Source organism: Dysidea avara, chromosome 4, assembly GCF_963678975.1.
Source record: "Dysidea avara chromosome 4, odDysAvar1.4, whole genome shotgun sequence".
In the NCBI taxonomy this organism is placed as follows: Eukaryota; Metazoa; Porifera; class Demospongiae; order Dictyoceratida; family Dysideidae; genus Dysidea; species Dysidea avara.
The window spans coordinates 39589286-39610940 of NC_089275.1; the positions used below are offsets into that span (position 1 = coordinate 39589286).

The 21655-nt window shown below is 36.0% G+C and overlaps 1 protein-coding gene across 1 annotated transcript in view; it reads right to left on the reverse strand.

Moving 5' to 3' along the window:
- Positions 1-408: 408 nt before the first annotated feature.
- The window catches only part of LOC136253981 (uncharacterized), a 55799-nt gene continuing 34552 nt past the window's right edge, over positions 409-21655 (reverse strand). Inside the window, exons 4-8 of the mRNA XM_066046629.1 lie at positions 17919-17972; positions 17712-17870; positions 8845-10882; positions 3196-3489; positions 409-548 (exon numbers count right to left, since the gene is read on the reverse strand). Of these exons, the coding sequence (XP_065902701.1) occupies positions 535-548; positions 3196-3489; positions 8845-10882; positions 17712-17870; positions 17919-17972 (2559 nt within the window). The 3' untranslated portion in view covers positions 409-534. The remainder of the gene's footprint in view (positions 549-3195; positions 3490-8844; positions 10883-17711; positions 17871-17918; positions 17973-21655) is intronic.

Here is a 21655-nt window from a genome sequence, read left to right on the forward strand (position 1 = left end):
AATGAAGAGCATGTATATGTTTGTCTTGCAAATGTTACAGTTAGTTCTATATCATGATCTAATTATGTTCATATCGTGACATAAACCTTGGTGATATATGATATAGAGATTTTCTATATCGTGGCAGCACTAGGTAGTATATTATATCGGTATATCAGTAGATCATTGTAAACTGATCATTATATTATGGACTCTTCACAAGTTGCAGATATAGACAAGACAAGTGAGTATATAGACAAATGAGTACCAGAATATGCTTCTGAACTGGCAGTGTACACACTTAAACACATTAGGTATCCCTTATGATTGTTGATAGTTGATATTGCAGGTGCCAGCTTTTACTAATATTATATTAATTTTATTATTGTATATCATTATAAAGTTGATCAATTTATAAATCAATACTAACGCATCAAAACACCATAAGATCATGAGATCTTCTAAAAGCTAAACTGCATTGCAGTGTATGCATTCAAATAAGAATATCAAGTTCATGTGTAAGGTTGGATACTGGTAGAACATGTGTAAGTTTGACTAGGTTGACGGACCTATATAATGGTAAATACATCAACAATATAAATGTGCAGCATATCATTAATATCTTACTAGCTACATGTAGAAATTTACAGCACGTAATTTTGTGGATGGACAATTATTAGGATTTTTTTGTGGTTTTATTTTTGAGGACCACTCGTTTCAACCAGGTTACTCATTACAAACATAGAGCAAGTCATGATACATTTGAGGATGGAGATTTTCAGGGGCGGTTTTAGGGGGTTTCTGGGGTTTCCAGAAACCCCCTCTGAAATAGCGCGTGCCCTTACGATTCGTCTGGGTGATAAAAATTACAAAGAGCTATACACACTGTATTATATTATGGCTTTTTCTGTTGGCAAAACTTCATACTTTTACCTTTGAAATGACCTCCACAGCATTCAAAAGCATGTAATGACTTTTTTATTTTTTGGTCTTCAACTAGGCTGAAGTTGCAATTCCAGAGAACCAGAAACACCCTATAAAAATTTCTAGATCCGCCCCTAATTTTGTAGACAGCCAAGCAACCCCACAGAATAGTCTAAATGACAGGGCACTACTGTACACGCCTAGAAAGCCAGAGTGATAATTATATGAGTAAGTTTGTATCTGTAAATTTGTATCCGCACAGAAACAGCCAAGCTGTGAAAAAGGGTGCAGCCTTTAAAACCCTGGCTGCATTATTACCATTTATTAGAATTAACATCATGGTTTCCACCTTTTATTTTGCAACTTTTTTGAATCAGGCATTTGAAAGCTGCACCCTTTTCACAGCTTGACTGTTTTTATGTGGAAATCACCTTTTTGTACTCTATATGTGACTAAATTTGTGATAATTGCACACACCAGTAAAGTTCATTTTTCACCATGAATAGATAGCCCCAATAATACACTACACATTTGCACCATGCACAGCCATGCATGTTACTGATTTGCTTTCAATTGGCTGATTTTCATGAGTGAGATATGTGCCAGCCACTGGGAATAGTCTGGCACCTTGAAATGTCACTGGCCAGCCAAAACACGAGGCTAGAGACATGGACAGCCTTGGACAGTTGCCCAGATGTTTTCTATTCATTTCATTGACACAGGTGGTCTTGAGAGCCTGATATTAAAGCTGGAGACACCATATGACCCACTTGACTCTTTCCTGCTTATATACCAAATGCCCACCCACCACCACTCATGGTGACGTGCTTATGTTACAGATACTGTCGCAAAAAAAGGTGTTCAAAATCATGGTAATATTAATAGCTAGCTTGCTATGGTTTAAAATCAGACAACAACATGGACTGCATTCACAGTGAAAATTTTGAACTTGTACCTTTTTATCTTCCCAAGCTATACCAGATCAAAATGTTTAAAATTGAATCTATTGATGTGCATAGATCAATGCAAATTAGGTCACATATGGTTGTTGTTACCCACAGTTTTCTAATCTACAAACACAATGATTTTTGAAGACAGATATTGTAGCTAACTGTATTGTATTGCATGCTTTTTGTTAATATTGTTGTAATACTCTAATAGAGCACATAGTTTTGAGGACTTCTCATAGGGCACACATAAAATGTTCTAGAATTTCCATCAGTAAATCTATGAAATTATAAATTAAGTAGATTGAATTTTCATTTATAAAGTAAATATCAAGTGAGGTGAACAACTGTGATAGTGGTGCTCAGTGATTAAGAATTTGTGTGTTTAGTACGAAGATCCCTGATCCAAACTCTGGTAAGTTTTTATGACATTTTCCATGCATCATGTTGAGGATTTTGTGGTTGCTGGGCTGTCAATGAAATTTTCATCCTCAAAAGTGAGCAATTATCAAGATTGGTTCAATGCAACATAATAGGTAACCTAAGTAAAAAAAGTCAGTAATTCTCAAAAATAAAACCACAAAAATTGTGAAAAACTTGCTAAATTATGTACCTCGAATTTTTTAAGAATACGGTATAGTAACAACCATATTTTACAATCATTACCTACAATAGTTAAGGTGGAGACTACCTAATAAGCCTACATTAATCTTAAATTGAAGCCACTATGCAGCCACAGTGATAGTGTATGTACGTACCTAATGGTCTGAAAGCTATAGCAATATTTTGTTTTGATATTAATTGTGCATAGAAATACTTGTCATAATTATGTGTCCATACTAATAAAATAGAGATTTGCTAGTATATTTTTATATCTTCATTAGTTAGTGTGAGCATGTTAACAGTGACACAATAGATTCTACCAGAGCAGATTATTTTCCACAAAAAAATTCCAGGTAATCTAACATAATTGATGGCAAACAAAAAAAATATTTCACAAACCCATGGGCATTTTGTGAAACGCTTTTGTACAAAGCAAATAAATGCATTTATGTATAGAATATTCTACATATTAAAACATTGTTGACAAAACTAGGTACTAAAACAGAAATAGAGTCAACCTAACACAGCTACTATTTTGTTTTAATAGAATGGCACTGATATTTCAAGAGCTATTTCTTTGCATAGTTCTCTTTACTATGTACTGCCATTTTACCAGGGTACATGCAGTAAAGCAAGCAATGAATTAGTATCCTAAGAAATACGTATTCAAGAAATACGTATTCAAAAATTTTGACTGTATTTGTGGGTTTAATGGGTAGTTTCCACCTTAAAAACATCATACCAATCTTCTCAGCCATTGAACTGAACACTGAATTTTCTCTAGTCTTGAGTACATCAATAAATGCACTGTATTTCTCTGTCATACCTTGTAGTAGACTTGGAATTACTACCTTGTCAAGAACATAGATAATCTTGCCATGGTTAGCTGTAATATCATCAATTTCTATTTTCTCATTGAAAGTAATGACATCCCTGGCATAAAACTTTCCAATGATGATGGCATCCACTGGAAGGAGAAGAAGCTCGGAATAATTCTTTTGAATTTTTTCCACTGCACTTGGGCAATCAATAGTTGCTAAAAGAAAAAACATCCCCAAATTACGATTTTTCAACCAAGTGACCCACAGTAGTCTTACTGGAGAGTATGGTGTATAGCAAACCCCTGAAAATCTGTCATCTTGCTAACTGATAATGAATACCACACTCTCCCATAACCTGCCCACTCATAACCCACCTACCATATGGCTAATCATGTAAGTCAACCATATGCAATATTATTACCTAAATGACAAAAAGCTGACATACTGTAGCATTCCTATAGGGCTGGACCGATTCCAATTTTTACCGATACTTCAAAAACCAAGTACCCAGCTGGGATGTATCTGCAAGTACAAGTACCAATACCAAGTACCTTAAAGTAGCTACTTCATAGTGCACACATTTATTATATAGTGCATTTCATGGTATTCTGTACATGTTTTCAGTATGGTTCATGTTTATAATGAAGTAGCCAATCAAGATTCACAAAGAAAGAAGTCACTGAAATGCAAACCAGTGGATATTCCAATATTTTTCTGGAGAAGTGTAGATAATATCATAATGGTGCTTACAAAAACACAAAATATTCTAATACTTCTACCTGATTGTTCTATTAGAGTTATTGACTGTTCTATTAGAGTATATCGATCTTTTTCTCAGTAAAGCGTTTTCACACATAGGTTTCAGCATAGATCAGTAATTTTGCTGGTAGTTAGCTATTAGTGTTATATTTGATGCTTTTAGGCATCCACTGTGCTAGTGAAATAAACAAGTAAACGAACGTTATTTTATTCTCCGTACACGTGATAAGAATTGGTATCTGCAACAACATAATGGCTGATTCCGATACTTCATTAATACAGCAGTATCAGCCCAATACCGATACCAGAATTAGTGCAGCCCCAATTCCTATCAATGTGTGCACTTTTAAAACATAAATAGTCAGCTTCCTTTAAGTGAACTACAAGTATAGCGGAATAGAATTTTTGTATCCGTCACCGCATGCATAAAAATTCCATGTGGAATACTTGTATTCAGTTTATATAGTAGAACTGTAAATACATAAAAGCATGTGTAGTAATAACACTACTGACCAATGTAACATAACTACTACAAATTTATTACTGCAAAAAATACCGTAGAATCTGGTTGTTAAGTGCAAATGCATATTACTATTATTAAGCGCATACTTGTTTCTTGTATAGAGGATATGCACTGCTGAATACATTCTAATGAACACGTGATTTTTCATACGTCATGACGGTGAACGGAATGCGAATCGATTCATTCCATGGACGGTAGATCAGTTACGAGCAATTCTTACTAAGTGACATATCCTTCTGCCTAAGAAGTAGTACATCCGGTGAGAAGAAGCTGGCCCGTGGCTTTAGTGCCGAGTTCCAGTTCGAACATTCATTCACTGCCCATACTTTTATATGAGTTTTTCGTGACCTTGTGGTAATCGTTCACGACAACAGAAAGCCTGCTTGTAGCTTAAAAGGCGAGTTATATTTCGAGCCGCATTCACTACCCAGCACTTTTATATGGAATTTTCGTAAATCTTCGATAGTCGTTCACCATCAACTTTTTTTGGAAGCGCCGCGCCGCTGATCATTTTTCGTTCGAATAATATAGCATGCATATCCTCTATTCAGTTATGGTTGATAAGTGCACTGTGTATGAACATGAAGCTCCACCATGAGGTACAACTGTATAAGAAAAGAAATACTAAAGGTTTGTCAACTGTGTCAGGCTTGAATAATGATGCGTGCTTCTAGCTGCTGCAGTTGACAAAAAGGCACATCATGGGCCAAAGCATGCAACATAGAAACGTTGAACAGTGAAGAAATCAAACCCATAGCACTAAGCATAGTCAGCACTAAGCATAGTTAAGTTGTGCTTGGCTGAAGGTATCGGTTAGTCAGTTACTAGAAATGTCAGTTAACTTAAATAGAATATTAGAAACTTGTTGGAAAGGTTTGGGGACACTCTGAAGGTATTTTTGGGCTTGGTTATGCTCAACCAACACCATCAAGGTGTTTTGAAGTTGAAGTGAGGCTGATTTTGGGTGACATTGAAGGGCAAGAAAGTCCAAACCTCCATGATCCCTTCTACCATATACAATAACAATATGGAAGTGATTGTGGATAGCCGTTAGCTGCATCAGTCAGTCAGTCACTAGAAAATTCTGTATATTTTTAAATTCTGTAGCAACTTGTTGAAAGCGTTTTGGGTCAATCTGAAAGATTGTTTGGGCTTAGTTTTACCTAACCGATACTGCCTCATTGTCGTCTGGGATAATTGAGGCCTTTTATTGGGTGATGTTATTTTGTGGGCCACACCTACTCTTTTGTGGTCCCTACTATACAGTACTATCATACTGTATGGTTCAGCTAGATAATTAGATTTGTAAATACTATAATTTAGCATATTTCATAAGTCATGAAATATTTTGTAATTCAGCAATTACGTTGTTATGCACTGCTAAGGAAGGGTTGCTATAACAAACTACACAAATTAAGCACAGAAGTATCTTCACACATACACATGCACGCACGCACACACACTCTTACGATCAATAAACCAGGCGTGCGCCCACAGCTGGCAAAATGTACCTGGTTTAATAATCACGTTGCTTTAGCCATTATTGAGTTGTGCTTGTCTGAAGGCATCAGTTAGTTAGTCAGTTAGACTGTAGAAATTTCCACGAAATAAATTATTTACTTAAAAAAAAATTAGTGGCAACTTATTGGAAGTACTCTATCTCAAAGCACTTTTGGGTTTGATTATACCTAACCGGGTACCATGAAGATGTATTGTGAGGCTGGTTTCTGGTCAATACTTTTGTGGAAAGATGTAACCCTTTATGATCCCTACTATAGAACAATAGAGCATTACCATACTGTATGATATAAAGTGTACAGTTTGAAAGTTGGAATGGCAGTATGTTTGCCACAGTGGTACTTAGAAAGATATTTAATTCCAGGAAAGCAAGAGAAAATCCATTGGGAGAGGCATTGAGATTGTCTTCATGTACTTACTGTATTCATTCGTACCACCTAAATTAACTGCCTTAAATCAATATTTATCTGTCTGAAAAGTTCAATAAAGGCTCTAAATGGCCTTCACTTCTCATACACAGGCTAAAGTAATCATAAAGCCAAGGCAGCATCACATAATAATATTAAACATACAGGTAAATGTAACATGGTTTTAGCTTCTACATGACATTTGACTTATATATTGAGAGTGAAAAATGTACATGACATAACTATTTAAATCCAGATTAAATGCTGTACTACAAGCTAAGATTCGAGCATAATAATAACGTGTGGTAGTACTGTATTGTAAGGACCACATATAGGTTTGGGGTTTCCTGCCCAAAATATCTTATTCTTTACACCAGCTTGGCAGTATTGGTTAGGCATAATCAAGTCCAAAAATACCTTCAGAGCAATTCCAAAATCTTCTAACAAGTTTCTATCCCCCCAAACAAAATGGCACCCTGCAAACACTGCCACCAAAAATCGTCATAGAAATCTTTTGCAAAACAAAAGACACCTTAATGAAATAGTTTTAGCATTGCTAATGTCAAATCTGTTGTTTAAAAAAGACTGAACACTGAATGTTAAAACAAGATTGTGAAAACTCATTACTTGAAAACAAAAGGCACCTTAATGAAAGAGTTTTAGCATTGCTGTTTAAAAAACCCTTACACAAGGCTGAATACCGAAAGTTAAAAAGATTGTCAAAACTCATTATTTGGTCTGCCAACCTACCTGCCTGATTGCCTACCTGCCTGCCTACTACAGCTACAAGATTAGAGGCTAAAGGGTGCAATGTACAGTCATAATTTCATGCTGCGATAAAAAAACTCACATATGGGATGTGCCTTATCTGGTTGCAACAAGTGCATGTCTGCCCTCTGCACTTTGTCTCTTTCAACATTGATTTAATAGTTGTCTTCTTCAAATGTTAGGTGGAAGCACAAATTTTCCGTATTGATACTTGAGAATAATTAGACACCACAAAGTTATTTGAAGCACCAGTAGGCACTACTGTAAGACTGTAAGAGGGTGTAAATAGTAGGTCTAGCACTTATACAATGAATGGATTGCTATAAAAGCAGAGCAGGCCACCATGTTCTTAATTGCTCAGATCATGCCTATCACACCCTCATCATATCAAGTTGACTACACCTCTACAACGAATGGAGCATAATTAGTGACCACACCCTTAAATGATTACAGCAGAGCAATTTAGCCCTTAAAATGACCAGAACATGGTGTCTACATCCCGTAATGATCCAGCTGTCCTCACAACATCATGCAGCTGTAGTTTACAAGACAAGGTGACCATGTCCCTTGATCTACTCTAATAAAGCAGTCACTTTAACACCACCCATTAAATCTAACAGTACAGTCACACACGCATGTTATCAACTTATCGCTATAATATAACCAAACAAGTTTATGTTGTGCTCCTTCTAAAATCCAGGCACCCATGCAGTTAACACAGTACCCTTTGATAAATAGGGTAATCAATTACTGCATAAAAATATAAATGATACACACCATGATAATTACTGGTCTTGTAATAAATTGTTATTTGTTGCAATTACATGCATTTGTACCTGTAATTCACCAATTATTTTGTAACTCATCAAATACATTGCTAAGCGTTGCTATGGAAATGTAACTTGAACAAACCACTTTAAACCACAAATTAAGCAGAGAAGTGTATTCTCATCTTATAGTTTTTCTATCGTGTTTTCTTGCAAAAATTCTTTAGACAAAACCTCAAGGCTACTCTTAACTTTTGTACCTGTACAGGGAATTTCCTCCTTTGAATTGCTACTTTCAATTGAAACGATATGCTATTCCTGGTAGCATACATGTCTTTGGTTGTTAAATGTCTGTTACAGCATGTAGGCAAGTCCCATTAAACAATTTCAGTAATGGATCACACCCCCTTCAGATGAAAACGGTTGCTGAATTTTTAATACAGTACATAAATGGCCTTTACTTACAGAACGAAGGATTATTCTCTGTACCTTGAAGCTTATTTGCTCATGCGGGTGCGTAGACAGACTTGCATCACATATACACACAGACACAAGTTTTTCTCAAACCAATTTCAGGAAATAAGGAACATGCTGGTTTAAAAAGTAAACAAACTAATGTAATTAAAGATTATTACTTAAAATGAAGTAGGGATGCAGTGAATAGAACAAGGGATATGAATGATGGTATTACAACATAGCTATGTGCTCTACTTTGGTACTGAATATGCCAAAGCAGTCATATGCATAGCTATGTTGTATTACCATCATTCGTTTCCCTTGTTTCATTACTTTCTATCACGGGACCCTACTTCATAATAATTTACCTACCACACTTAGTGTTTGTCTCTGGATCATCAGTCAAAGTTGCTTCAAGCCAACATTTATGCAATTCTCCTATTTCAGTCGGATTTCTGCAATTTCTGTGACAGTCTAACCTACATGGTAAGGAAGCAGCTGCAGAAGGTATTACTGCAATATGATCATCATTAATTTTTGCATCATGGCACAGGAAACCATATTGAAGGTTGTTGTGTTTGAACTTCAGGTCATCACAGACCTCTTGTATATATTTGCACAGCTTATTATATACCTGGTAGTGAAAACAAGTGTCTTTATTGTAGTGTTGCTTGTAATGTCTAATTTGTAGCTCTAGGTAATGTGACTTATCTTGCATTCGTAGGAACAGTCCATTAGGCAGAAGAAAAGTTACAACATTTCTAAAATTTTTGGTGTCTTCTGAGTTTGATAATAGTTGATGGTTCCAGTTGTGTGGCAAAGTTTGGAGAAGGTGTACAATTAATGAGCAGAAAAAGCCAACTGGAAGGAAACCAGATGAAAATTGTACCAAAAGTGGTTCACTTAAAAGAAATTTATGTCTATCAGAGTAATACTGGCAGTAGGGAAGTACATATGGGAAGAAATAATACTCTTCTCCCTTCATAGTAAATTCGGCTATTATTCTCTTATGAACAAGTAATGACATAAAGTGCTCAACCTTTATATCATCATTCCAACCAACAATATCACAAATTTTACTTTTAGGTATTACTCCACACTTTTTAAATTGTTTGTGACAATGATAGTCAAGGCCACAGATCGACTCACATTGAATATTCACAAGCACAGCAAGTTTGTCATACCACCACTGGTGGTCTATGATAACATAGTTACATAGACCAGGTACATGTTCAAAGAACAGGAAGACTCCAAGTGAATGAAAATACTGTAGAGACTCCTTGATTTCTTCCTCATCTAAAATTGTTGCTTCCCTTGCAGTGTCTATGTATCGTTGATAAGGTATGTATGTAACTTTTTCTGCATCGTGTATGTCTTGTAGCATAAGTTCTAATATCATCCAGGTTATTGGCAACTTATAGTCATTCTGCATATAATCTTCAACCTTTTCCCGTATTTCTTTAACCATGGGATCTTCTTTATCACCAACACTAGTGTTGTCAATTGCATGAAGAATGTTACCATCTTTAGTGGGTATAATCTTAACTCCCAAATCACTATGCTCACCAATTAAATCTGTTAGCTGCTTATTAAGTGTTTCAATTGTTCGCTGATTTGATTTATCTTTATGGGTGCCGATTAAGCAAAGGTATGATCCCGCATTTTCTTCCTTGTTAACACTTGAATCAACAACTGGCATCAACATTTTAATCAAATCTTTGTTAGAAATATTTAATTTATACGACTCAAGTTCTTTATGGCCTTGCTTTTTATATCGAACGCACACTGGATCTTCAAGGTCTTTGGTCATGTCATGCACTAGAAAGTTTATAATAGAAACCCTTTTGCTATGAGTTACAATAGCAGGCAATAGATTAATGTATTCAGGTTGGCCTCCTGTGTCAGTTATAGTTATTAATTTTACAACTTTTCCAATTCTCCAGGCATGAGGAAGAAAACTAAATTTTGAAAACTTATTTGCAAATATTGATGGTACATCGGTTTGTACGCAATCATCTTTTTTGCTTACAGTCTGTGAGCATGAGCTGACTTCCATGAGTTGCTGAGATTTCAGTAGAGTATTGAAATGAATCAGTTGGTTTTTAGGGGTGAGCTCATACCAAACCTTACCACCTTGTTTTGATTCCAGCAAACAAGCACTGTTAACAATGTATGCCTGTTTTGTCTCTAGCATGTCAGTACTAGTGTATTCCTCAGAAAAACAAGAATTTAGTAGTGATCGCCGAAAACTTGTTTTCCCTGCTGCTGCTGATCCTGTTAAAAAGATCTTAATATGTTTGAAAGTAACACATTTATTCTCTTGCATAGCCTTTTGCAAATGTCTATATAAAATTGGATCATTGCTGCTGCTATTTTGTTCCAAACTTTCAGCAGAAGATGTTTGCTGCGTCTATATGAAATACATGACCATACAACAGTAATATTAAATAACATGAACCAGAGTTAGACAGTATCATGACAAAAGCAATGCATAGGGATTATAACAGTGCTGTTGCTTTTTACACACATCAAACTTAGCTAACTTGACAATTCATAACTAAAAATAAATTATTCACACAAAATGTGTGTAGCACAGAGAACAACATACGTAGTTTAACACATGGAGAAATTTTCAGCTTTGTTTGACATAATCCTGTTTACCAAGTTATTTGTATAATACAGCAACCAACCACAGTTGATGATTATATATGGATGGTGTGATACATGTAGACCCCACCCATTAATCAACCACTAAATTTATATCTATCAAAACAGCCAAGGGTGTGGCCCCCATAAATTCAGGGTGAAAAAATGTAAAATCCAAGGTGGCAGCGAAAGAAATGACAGGTTAATGGCAAAAAATTTAGTAATGATGGTTCAGGTAAATTTGTGTCGCCTTCTCCAAGTTTTTTTCACCCTAGCTTTTTTGGGGGCCACGCACTTTTTTACAGCCTGGTTGTTTTTAGCATACATACCATTCCTTTTTTTGTTTGTATTTATATACTTTCCAAAGCTGGCCTTATTGCAGTTTCTTTTACTTGTCTTTTTTCTTTACTGCAGAAAGGAGGAAAAGATCAAGAGATATTTCCCATTCAACTATTCTTGTTTATAATTATGCTTTATACATATAAAATCATCACTTGAACACAGTTTGGCTGAACTCCCTACAGGGTGACTTGTAGCTGAACTCTGTACAGTGACTTGTGCATGAATTATTGTAGCTGAATTCCCTACAAGGTGAGTTGATGTATAGTTAAACTCTCTACAACGTGACTTATAATGTAGCTGAACTCTCTACAGGATGACTTGTAATTTCATCTGAACTCTCTATCAGTGACTTTTAATGTGTACAGTATATAGATCCCTCTACAGAATGTCAATTTACTTAGTTGAACTCGGTACAGAGTTAGCTGAACTCTCCTCATGGTGACTGGATTATAGCTGAACTTTCTACAGGATGACAACTCTCTACAAGGTGAATTATTTGTAGCTGAACTCTCTACAAGGTGAATTCTTTGTAGCTGAACTCTCTATAAGGTGACTTGTTGTGCAGTAATTGAACTCCCTACAAGCTGAATTCACTACAGGGAGAATTGTTTGTGGCTGAACTATCTATGTAGCATATCTTGCTGTACAAATTGATCTTTCTGCTGTTGCCACTTTGGAGTTGTAACTCCAAAAGTGATTGACATATGAAGCTGAAACATTGCCAGAGAATACACTTGGTTATGTAGATCATAAATATCTAAACCAAAATAGCCAAGTTGAAAAAAATGTTGTGAATCAAAAGTGGCAGCCAGGAAAGGACTGTAATGATAGGCTAATAGCAAAAATTCACTAGGATTTGGGACAAAATTCACCTGAATTGTGGTTATCAAAATTTTTGCCATTAACTTACCACCATCATAGCCATTTCATGGCTGCCACTTTTGATTTCACAACTTTTTTTTACCCTGGCTTCTTTGTGGGGGCCGTACTCCTTTTTTATAGCCTGGTTGTTTTGGTTTAGATATCACTTCTTTTTGTATTGCAAATAACAAAACCTGCCATAAACTGGCTTTGGTGCTTCCTTTTAACTTGTCTTTTTCTTTACTACAGGAATTGTTGAACAAGAGAAACAATCATAATAATGTATGTATAGATTTTTGTCTGATTAAATATTTGCATATTTAACAGTGAATTATTAATATCACATAAATAACAAGGTGACTTGTTTCCAGCTGATCTCTCTCTCTACAGGGTGAATTGTTTGTAGTTGATCTTTCTACAGGGTGACTTATTTCTAGCTGAACTATCTGCATGGTGATTTGCTTCCAGCAAATAATTCTACAGGGTAATTTGTTTGTAGCTGATCTCTATACAGGTTACTTGTTTCTAGCTGATCTCTCTTCAGGGTGACTGCTCTATTAGGATGACTGCTCTATTAGAGTATCTTGATCTCGACTTGCTACACCGAGTTGGATTTTGTGTTATAATTCTGTCTTAAATATTCAAGAGCCTTTCTAAGGTGATTAATCCATCTGTACACCGATTTTCAAATCATTCCACTGAGCAGTTTGTGTGGCAAGTATTCATTATTTTTACTAGCTAACCTAGCTCAATCACGTAATTGTTACACAGTGTTGGTTGTTTCACTGTATCTTCACGGTCTTTACCTCAATTTCTTTCAAACCACAAAAGGTTGAGGTTCAATAGTTAACCTATTCACGAACCGATTTTCAGCTTCTTATCATAAGTGGTTTACTCTGTATGCGCGACAACACATTAGTGTTATTTTTCGTGAATAATCGCTAATAACTCCTTGACTGCTTATTGTATTCCAGCCAAACTTGGTACCAAGATGCGCCTTTATACTCCCCTTCTGTGTGCCAAATTGCAAGGCAATCGGATATTGCATTTGCATTTTATGGCAGTTTTTGTAAGTGTGCAAAAGAAACGAAGAGAATAAGAAAAAAAGAAAGCCAATTTTTGAAGTCTCATATGTCGGGAATGCTTGAAGTGATTTTGCTGAAATTTGGTATGCGGAGTACTGATGTTGGCGGGTGTGTCCACAGCAAAAATCATGTTGTTTTGTTAAGGCAGCACGGAGCTACGAATATGTGAAAATGGTGTTTTCTTTCTTCCTGTCAATATACTCACGGTGTTACCTGCCGGATTCTGGCCACACGACACACTGCCATGTGTCTTTATTTAATACACTGGAATTAAAAATGCATGATTGTGTCGGTTTTCGCAGATTCAGTCGCATTTATGGATAGCTAACATGAAGCATCATTACACAGTACACAGTGTACGTATATCAAGTCAGTCAATACGTACAGAAGTTCTTAAGTATTCATCTCAGAGTTAATACCAGTGTACTGTTTTTGAGTGTAATTCGTACGTATATACAGTTTTGATATATCCAACATTAGGCAGCATATAGTCAGCAATGCGCATTTGGGTATGGCTTCTGGTTTCTGGTACATATGCACATACGTATATGCAGCTCTGTGATTACAATTAAGTATGCAGTGGCAGTGGTAGCAACAACATTGCTGCTCTGGTATGAACTTAAGGGTGCTCGAGGATATTTGAAGCCATAAAATGCACGATTTTGTACTGCCCCTTATTACCAGACAACGTGTGAAATGAATCCGTATGGTACTTATATTGGTAGTGGTTCCCTTTCTCTTCAACACAAACCAAACAGAATTTTGCTAGCCTTTACCGTTCTATAGCTACGTGAGATTCTTTCCAGAGTGTTTAAATTGAAACTAGTCCTTCATCTTTACCACTAGCATGCTGGAAATCGCGCTAAACATACTTAAGGTTACAACTCACATATCTATGAAAAGTGTTAATCCATAGCTTACATTGATAAGTAAGCACTGAAAGTGTGTTTCACTAACCAAACCTTGCATTTCCATCGCCATTACTTGCAAAACCATAGTGATACGGAAAAAATCTTTTCACAGTCCTGTAGAGAATTTATCTGCCTATCTCCATGCAAAATTTGAAGCTTTTACGGCTATCACTCAAAAACCAGTTTTAGTTTCAGTAAACATGTGCAAAGGTGGCGTGCACCCAACATTATTGATATAATAACCACACAAATTCCTATTAACCGCAATCACCAACTTTTCAAAATAGCATGTCATAAATGATGTTCTAAACACAAAGAAGCTTTGTTTTCTCTCCTTCACACACACAAACAGCTTCTTGTTACGCCTGGAGTCTCCAGCAAGTTACTCTTGGATAGGTTACACTAGGCATGCCACCATCAGCAGCTTGTAACGCCTTGTGATTCCAGCTGGTAACATAGTCCCCTACATAAGCAGCTTACAAATACAATACAAACTACCAGCTTACCCTATCACTTGAGAAAACAAGGCACGAACGTGGTTACAAGCAAAACATGCGTTCACATTGTCGCCTTAAATAACACTTACTTTTAGACTAATTCATGTTAGTGTAACTCTTGATCCATCAAACAATCATTTCCTAACACTACAGTGACGATTTTAAAGTAAAAAACATGCTGCTCTTCCTCGTGTTCTCTGGCGTAATACAAGTGTGCGTAGTAATGCCAATTATGATGCAACAACCGCATGTGGTTTCTGGGTTGGCACTTAAATGGCTTCAAATATCAGCGAGTACCCTTAATATACCGTGGTAAAAATATAGGTAATGATATAGTGTTTCCAAATACATGTTAACTTGAATACCATATTTACTGGATTTGTGCCACAGGGGTTCTATGACCAAAAGTAAAGGATAATACTTTTTGAACAGTGCCACACTCCAGTATCAATCAAGGGAGCACTACTGATGTTTTACACCTGTCACTACTAGCTGTTCTATAACATTAGTTTTAAGCCAATCACAACATGTTGCTACTTACATACATTACTTCTTCTTTACAAGACCTTTCTTTCACTCCAGTACTTTGTAGCACAACCATGTCATGCCTCACGCTACATGGTCAGCTTACTAACTAACGTCCAGAATTTCGATTATGTGGTAGCCAGTGTGACAGCCATTTGAGTTAACTAGGACAATGTCTTCCTTAAATCGAGATAAAGATGAATACAGTTAGGCCTGTACCCAGGGGGGGGTCAGCTGAGCCACTTATTTTAAACTGGAAATTTTATTTTTGCTTTAAAAATTTTTTCAACTATAATCTGTGTTCTAGCATTCATTACACGACTTCCATGGTTTCTACCAGCTGAACCACATGTGGCTTCAGGGCTGCTGTTAACCATATCACTTCGAGGTTATCTGTGTACATAGAAACCACTTCAATGATGCATGAATACAGACAGTGGTTTTCTCTCTATCGCTAAGACTTCTATTATTTTACTTACAGTATCTTATAAGGCCATCCATGACCATATTGCACTAGAGCCACTTAATTCCAATTGTAATTTGTTAAATATTTTCTATAAGAGCCCGGAATAGCAATGACTGGATGAACAATGCAACTGCTACACTATTAACTATAACACAAGTAAGCCTGGCTTGCTGCATTCAATGATATGAATTCTAAGGTGCCAAGAGTGTGAGTCTGTCAGTTGCTTTTCATATTAATCTTGTTATGGTTCAGTATCATCCATGTTTGGACAATGGTGAAATGTAAAGCTTAGCTTATAGCCTTAGCAGTCTTAGAAATGATGGAGTGTACATGCACTACACCATATTAGTCTTGTTTTGCATTAGTGTGCAATGGGCCCATGTTGAGAGGTCTTTGTGTCAATACAATGAAGTTTATTTAATCAGTGCATGCATTTCTACATTTAAGCAATTTGAGGCTATTCTCAGGTCATTGAATATTAAACCTTTCTCAGTACTGGGGATTGTGCCCCCAGACCCCCACATCTGGGATCACCCACCGCTTCAATTTAGAACCCTCCTTTTGAAAATCCTGCGTACAGGCCTGATACTATAGGTATGTGAGCACTAGTAATGAATATTTACAAAAGTATAGTGCGGTACTATTCAAGGGTGTGGTACAATTAAAATATTTAAAAAAACAAGGTTGAAAACGTTCAAATAGTACAGTATGGTACTCTTCAAGGGTTTACGGGCATTTGTTTATGTCACGTTGAAACGATCGTACATGATCAATCTTTCTTCAAAAATTTTGCCTTTGTGTAAAGAAAAAAGGAGATACAAGGAAAAACTTACCCAGTAATCGATTTCCCCATTCATGGTGAACACGATGGTACAAAGTTCAATTCTTTAGGTCATTTAGTTTGTACGTTACAACTGTTTTAGTAAGCTCCTGTAATTTAATTTCTCAATACTTGCTGTACAAATCAATCTTTCTGTTGTTTGCTACTTAGTAGGGCTGTAACTCCAAAATTTATTGGCATATGAGGCTGAAACTTTGCCAGAGAATACACTTGGCCAAGTAGGTTATAAATACTTAATAAACAGGAATTTGAAAAATGTGTGATTGTGTCGGGTTTTTGTAGATCCGGTCACTGGTTTTCCTTGCAAAGACTACGTATTCTGATAAAAGGCAAAATGAACATACAAGAAGCAAATTTGTTTGAGAATGGATGTTAACACTACAATATGCATTTAAAAAGGGCCATGGACATGAAGAAAGACTGACATAGGAAGGAAAGCTATACAGCTTTATCCCCCAAACCTAAACAGAGTTTCCTGCATGCATGTAGAGCAGTGAAAAAAATAACAATAGGAATAATCTGAACAAAATAGCATATTTCAGTTTAAAAAAAAGTATTTTCATTGGTTCCTTTTGACTTCATATTTCCATTGGACTTATACATCTTGCAAATAAACTTATAAGGCTTCCTTTGTGATTGGGGGAGCTTTCTAAAGTGGTGTTTGAGTGAGTATTTTGGCAAAAACATAGTTTATGATACACCACTCAAATGAAAACACAATGATCATTGTAGATTTAAAAGTGTGAGTCAATATGTTATTACATTGCAATACGCAATGCTAGTTCACTAATATTCAATGTTTAAATTGTAGTTAATTGTACCTACTAACTACGGCAGAAAATTTATGTACTTAAATTGTTTAATTATTTTTCCTTTTCAATATACGTAGCAATTTTGTTCCTTGATCTGCTTAATGGCTGACTAATGGTGTACTACCATGCATCCATGCACTGCCCAAATGCAATGATTCATCATAGCATTACAAGTAATATACAAGGAATTTTTTAAGTGTGGTAACAAAATTCCAAACACTTATAAATACATAATGAACGTATGTAGATTTACCTTATTACTTTGTTTAGACAGGGATTTTTTGCTAAAAGCATCTGTTTGCTTAAACCGCAAAACCTTTTTCAATTTTTTGTTTTCCTCTTCAGCCAAGTGTCGTTTTATTTTTTCCTCTTCAAACTTCTCTTTCACTAAGTTAGTAGCCACCATTCTTTCCTATTTCAACATAATGCACAACAGTAGAATGTATACTGGTTTACTTACTGCAACTTCTTTCTTTAGTGATCTGATTTTTGCATCTTTTTCTGTTATCTCTTTCTATCACACATAATATGCATATTTGTAATACATGTAGTGTATGCATGTAATTGAAGATATGTGTAGCTACTGTACATATCAATGTAGCTTATTACATCAAAGTTCTCTATAACTTGCAATCATACAGTATGATAGGACTGTATAGTAGGGACCACAAAGGTTTGGATGTGGCCCATCAAGAAACATTGCCCAAAAACCAGCCTCACTTTCCCTGCCAACGATGAAGCAGTATTGGTTAGGTAAAACTAAGCCCAAACAAGCCTTCAGATTGACCTGAAACACTTTCAACAAGTTGCTACGGAATTAAAAAAGTTATTAAACGGAATTTTCTAGTGACTGAATGACTGACTGACTGACTGATGCATTCAGACAAGCATAACTCGATAATGGCTAAGACTATGTGTAGGTTTTTTTGCTGTTCAATGTTGCTTTAGCTGGACAGGTGCCTTTTGGCATACCACAGTACGTACAATGCATTCTTCATGGACTTACCAGTGTCCTCCTTTGTGTCCCATTTATCTTTGCTGACAGCAAAAGATGCCGATTTTGAGGTAGCTCGTGATGGCTTCCCTTTGTAACGGAAATCATCTGTATTTTTCATAGTGGCTACGTTTGATTGCAGAAGTGCTTTTCTAACAGTTCTTGATTTGCAATGCTGTTTAACGGGTTAAAAATAGATGACAATGAAACGTAATGGATACTTCACTTTTCAGATGATAATCGATAGTTGGGGCACACAGCGCCATTTCTTTCTTTTGATACATGGATTCACCATTCTATTTTACAAAAAAGTTAACAAACAAGTACAGAAAAAAATGGAATTGTCAACTAGAGTAGGGACCATAGCACATCGATAAAAAATACTAAAACAAGCTGGAGCAATGCACAATATTAAATCACACAATTTTTTTGTGTATTTGCTTTTTATAGTTGTCATATAGAATTACTTGAATGTTCTATTAAAAAAAACAACTTAAAATTACATTAGGGTATCGTAGACTCTGGTTAATAGCTACATGTGCCTATAATTATTGGAGGAATTACTTGTGAAATTTATTGTGCTTGTTAAGCGCATGCACTTATGAGCCTTCAGAACTTGGCTTAATTTCTTCATTTTTTCTTTGTTTAGAGGGCTTGGGGGGCTTAGATTATTCTTTTTGCACACTTTATGAAAACCATTTTAAAATGCAAATGCATACTCGACTTCCTTGAGTTTTGTTTCATGTATTGCGGCAGAATCATGCACCAAGTTTGGTGCAAATCCGATTAATAGTCATAGAGCTATAGACGGTTAAAAAAGCTGATTTGCCTACAGGGTAAATCGCTTATGGCAATAACTTAAAATAACTTACCAGCGTTCGAACCAGGAACCTCCATACTGAACACCCAAATCCTTAACTACTGCTGCTATAATGGCTGATAACCTCACTTAATTTCTACTTTACAAATGAACATTCTAGCTAAAATCTCCTCAATAGTAAAAGTTCATAATTTCATAGATCTACCTTAGAAATCCTCTTAAAATGTGCACTCTATTAGAGCATTACAAAGTAATCAAATATATTCTGTAATACAATACTGTTGCAGTAATCAAAGCCAATATTACAGCCAATAAGACCTACTCATGCCAATCGCAGGCCAATTGTCATCACCATAATAATCATAATAACTGCTATGCTAATAAAACTTGAGACAACAGGTTATAAATTGTAGTCTAGCATAAAAGGTGCTTGTAAAAAATTAAGCAACTGCAAATTAATATATCATAGGTATTTGTCCTGTTTCACTTTAGTTAACGATTTTCGCCTAGGTTCCCTAGCTCATGGTAAACACCTCGTACAGGCTTTGCCTCCAGTGTTTGCCCTCCAGTGCCAAACTGGTAAAGCAGATAAAAACAAAACAAAACAAAACAAAAACTACAGTACGATAGTGCTGTATAGTAGGGACATTGAAGGAGTGGGCGTGGCCCATGATATAATATATATCTAATCCAAAACAGCCAAGCTGTAAAAAAAGAGTGTGGCCCTCTAAAAGGCTATGGTGAAAAAAGATGTGAAATCCAAGGTGGCGGCCAAGAAATGGCTGTGATGGTAGGTTAATGGTAAAAATTTTAATAACAACAATTCAGGTGAATTTTGTGCCAAGACCAAGCGGCACCAAATTCATCTGAATTGTCGTTATTAAAATTTTTACCATTAACCTACCATCACAGCCATTTCTTGGCTGCCACCTTGGATTTCACATCTTTTTTCACCATAGCCTTTTTGAGGGCCGCACTCTTTTTTTACAGCTTCGCTGTTTTGGATTAGATTTCACTTCTTTTTGTATTTGTATCTTTGGGACTTTTTTAACCTATCTTTTTTTCTTTACCACAGGAAGAAGAAAAGATGAAGCAGATGTACTTTAAATATTTTTGATTTTATCAGTAAATGTACAAATTATATATATATATATAATACATATATTTATTACAGAACTCTCCACGGTGGTTTCTTTGTAACTGAACACTCTACAAGGTGACATCTTCTAGCTGCTCTCTCTACAGGGTGAATTGTTTGTAGCTGAATTCTCTACAAGGAAATTTCTTCTAGCTGATCTCTCTATAGGGTGATTTGTTTGTAGCTGAATTCTGTACAGGTGATTTGTTTGCAGCTGAGCTCTTTACAGAATGGTTTCTTCGTAGCTGAACTCTCTACAAGGTAACTTCTTCTAGCTGAACTTTCTACATGGTGGTTTGTTTGTAGCTGAACTCTCTACAAGGTGACTTCTTCTAGCTGATCTTTCTACAGGGTGATTTGTTTGTAGCTGAACTATCTACAAGGTAACATCTTCTAGCTGATCTCTATACAGGGAGATTTGTTTGTAGCTGAATTCTGTACTGGTGATTTGTTTGCAGCTGATCTCTTTACAGAATAGTTTCTTTGTAGCTGAGCTCTCTACAAGGTAATTTCTTCTAGCTGATCTCTCTACAGGGTGATTTGTTTGTAGCTAAATTCTGTACAGGTGATTTGTTTGCAGCTGAGCTCTTTACAGAATGGTTTCTTTGTAGCTGAACTCTCTACAAGGTAACTTCTTCTAGCTGAACTCTCTACATGGTGGTTTGTTTGTAGCTGAACTCTCTACAAGGTGACTTCTTCTAGCTGATCTTTCTACAGGGTGATTTGTTTGTAGCTGAACTATCTACAAGGTAACTTCTTCTAGCTGATCTCTCTACAGGGAGATTTGTTTGTAGCTGAATTCTGTACAAGTGATTTATTTGCAGCTGAACTCTTTACAGAATAGTTTCTTTGTAGCTGAACTCTCTACAAGGTAACTTCTTCTAACTGATCTTTCTACAGGGCAATTTGTTTGTGGCAGAATTTTCTACAGGGTGATTTCTTTCTCTACATGGTGGTTTCTTTGTAGCTGAACTCTCTACAAGGTAATTTCCTCTAGCTCATCTCTCTAGAGGGTGATTTGTTTGTAGCTGAATTCTCTACATGGTGTTTTCTTTGTAACTGAACTCTCTACAAGGTAACTTCTTCTAGCTGATCTTTCTACAGGGTTATTTGTTTGTATCTGAATTTTGTACAGGTGATTTGTTTGCAGCTGAGTTCTTTACAGAATGGTTTCTTTGTAGCTGAACTCTCTACAAGGTAACTTCTTCTAGCTGATGTCTCTACAAGGTATAGTTTATAGTTGAA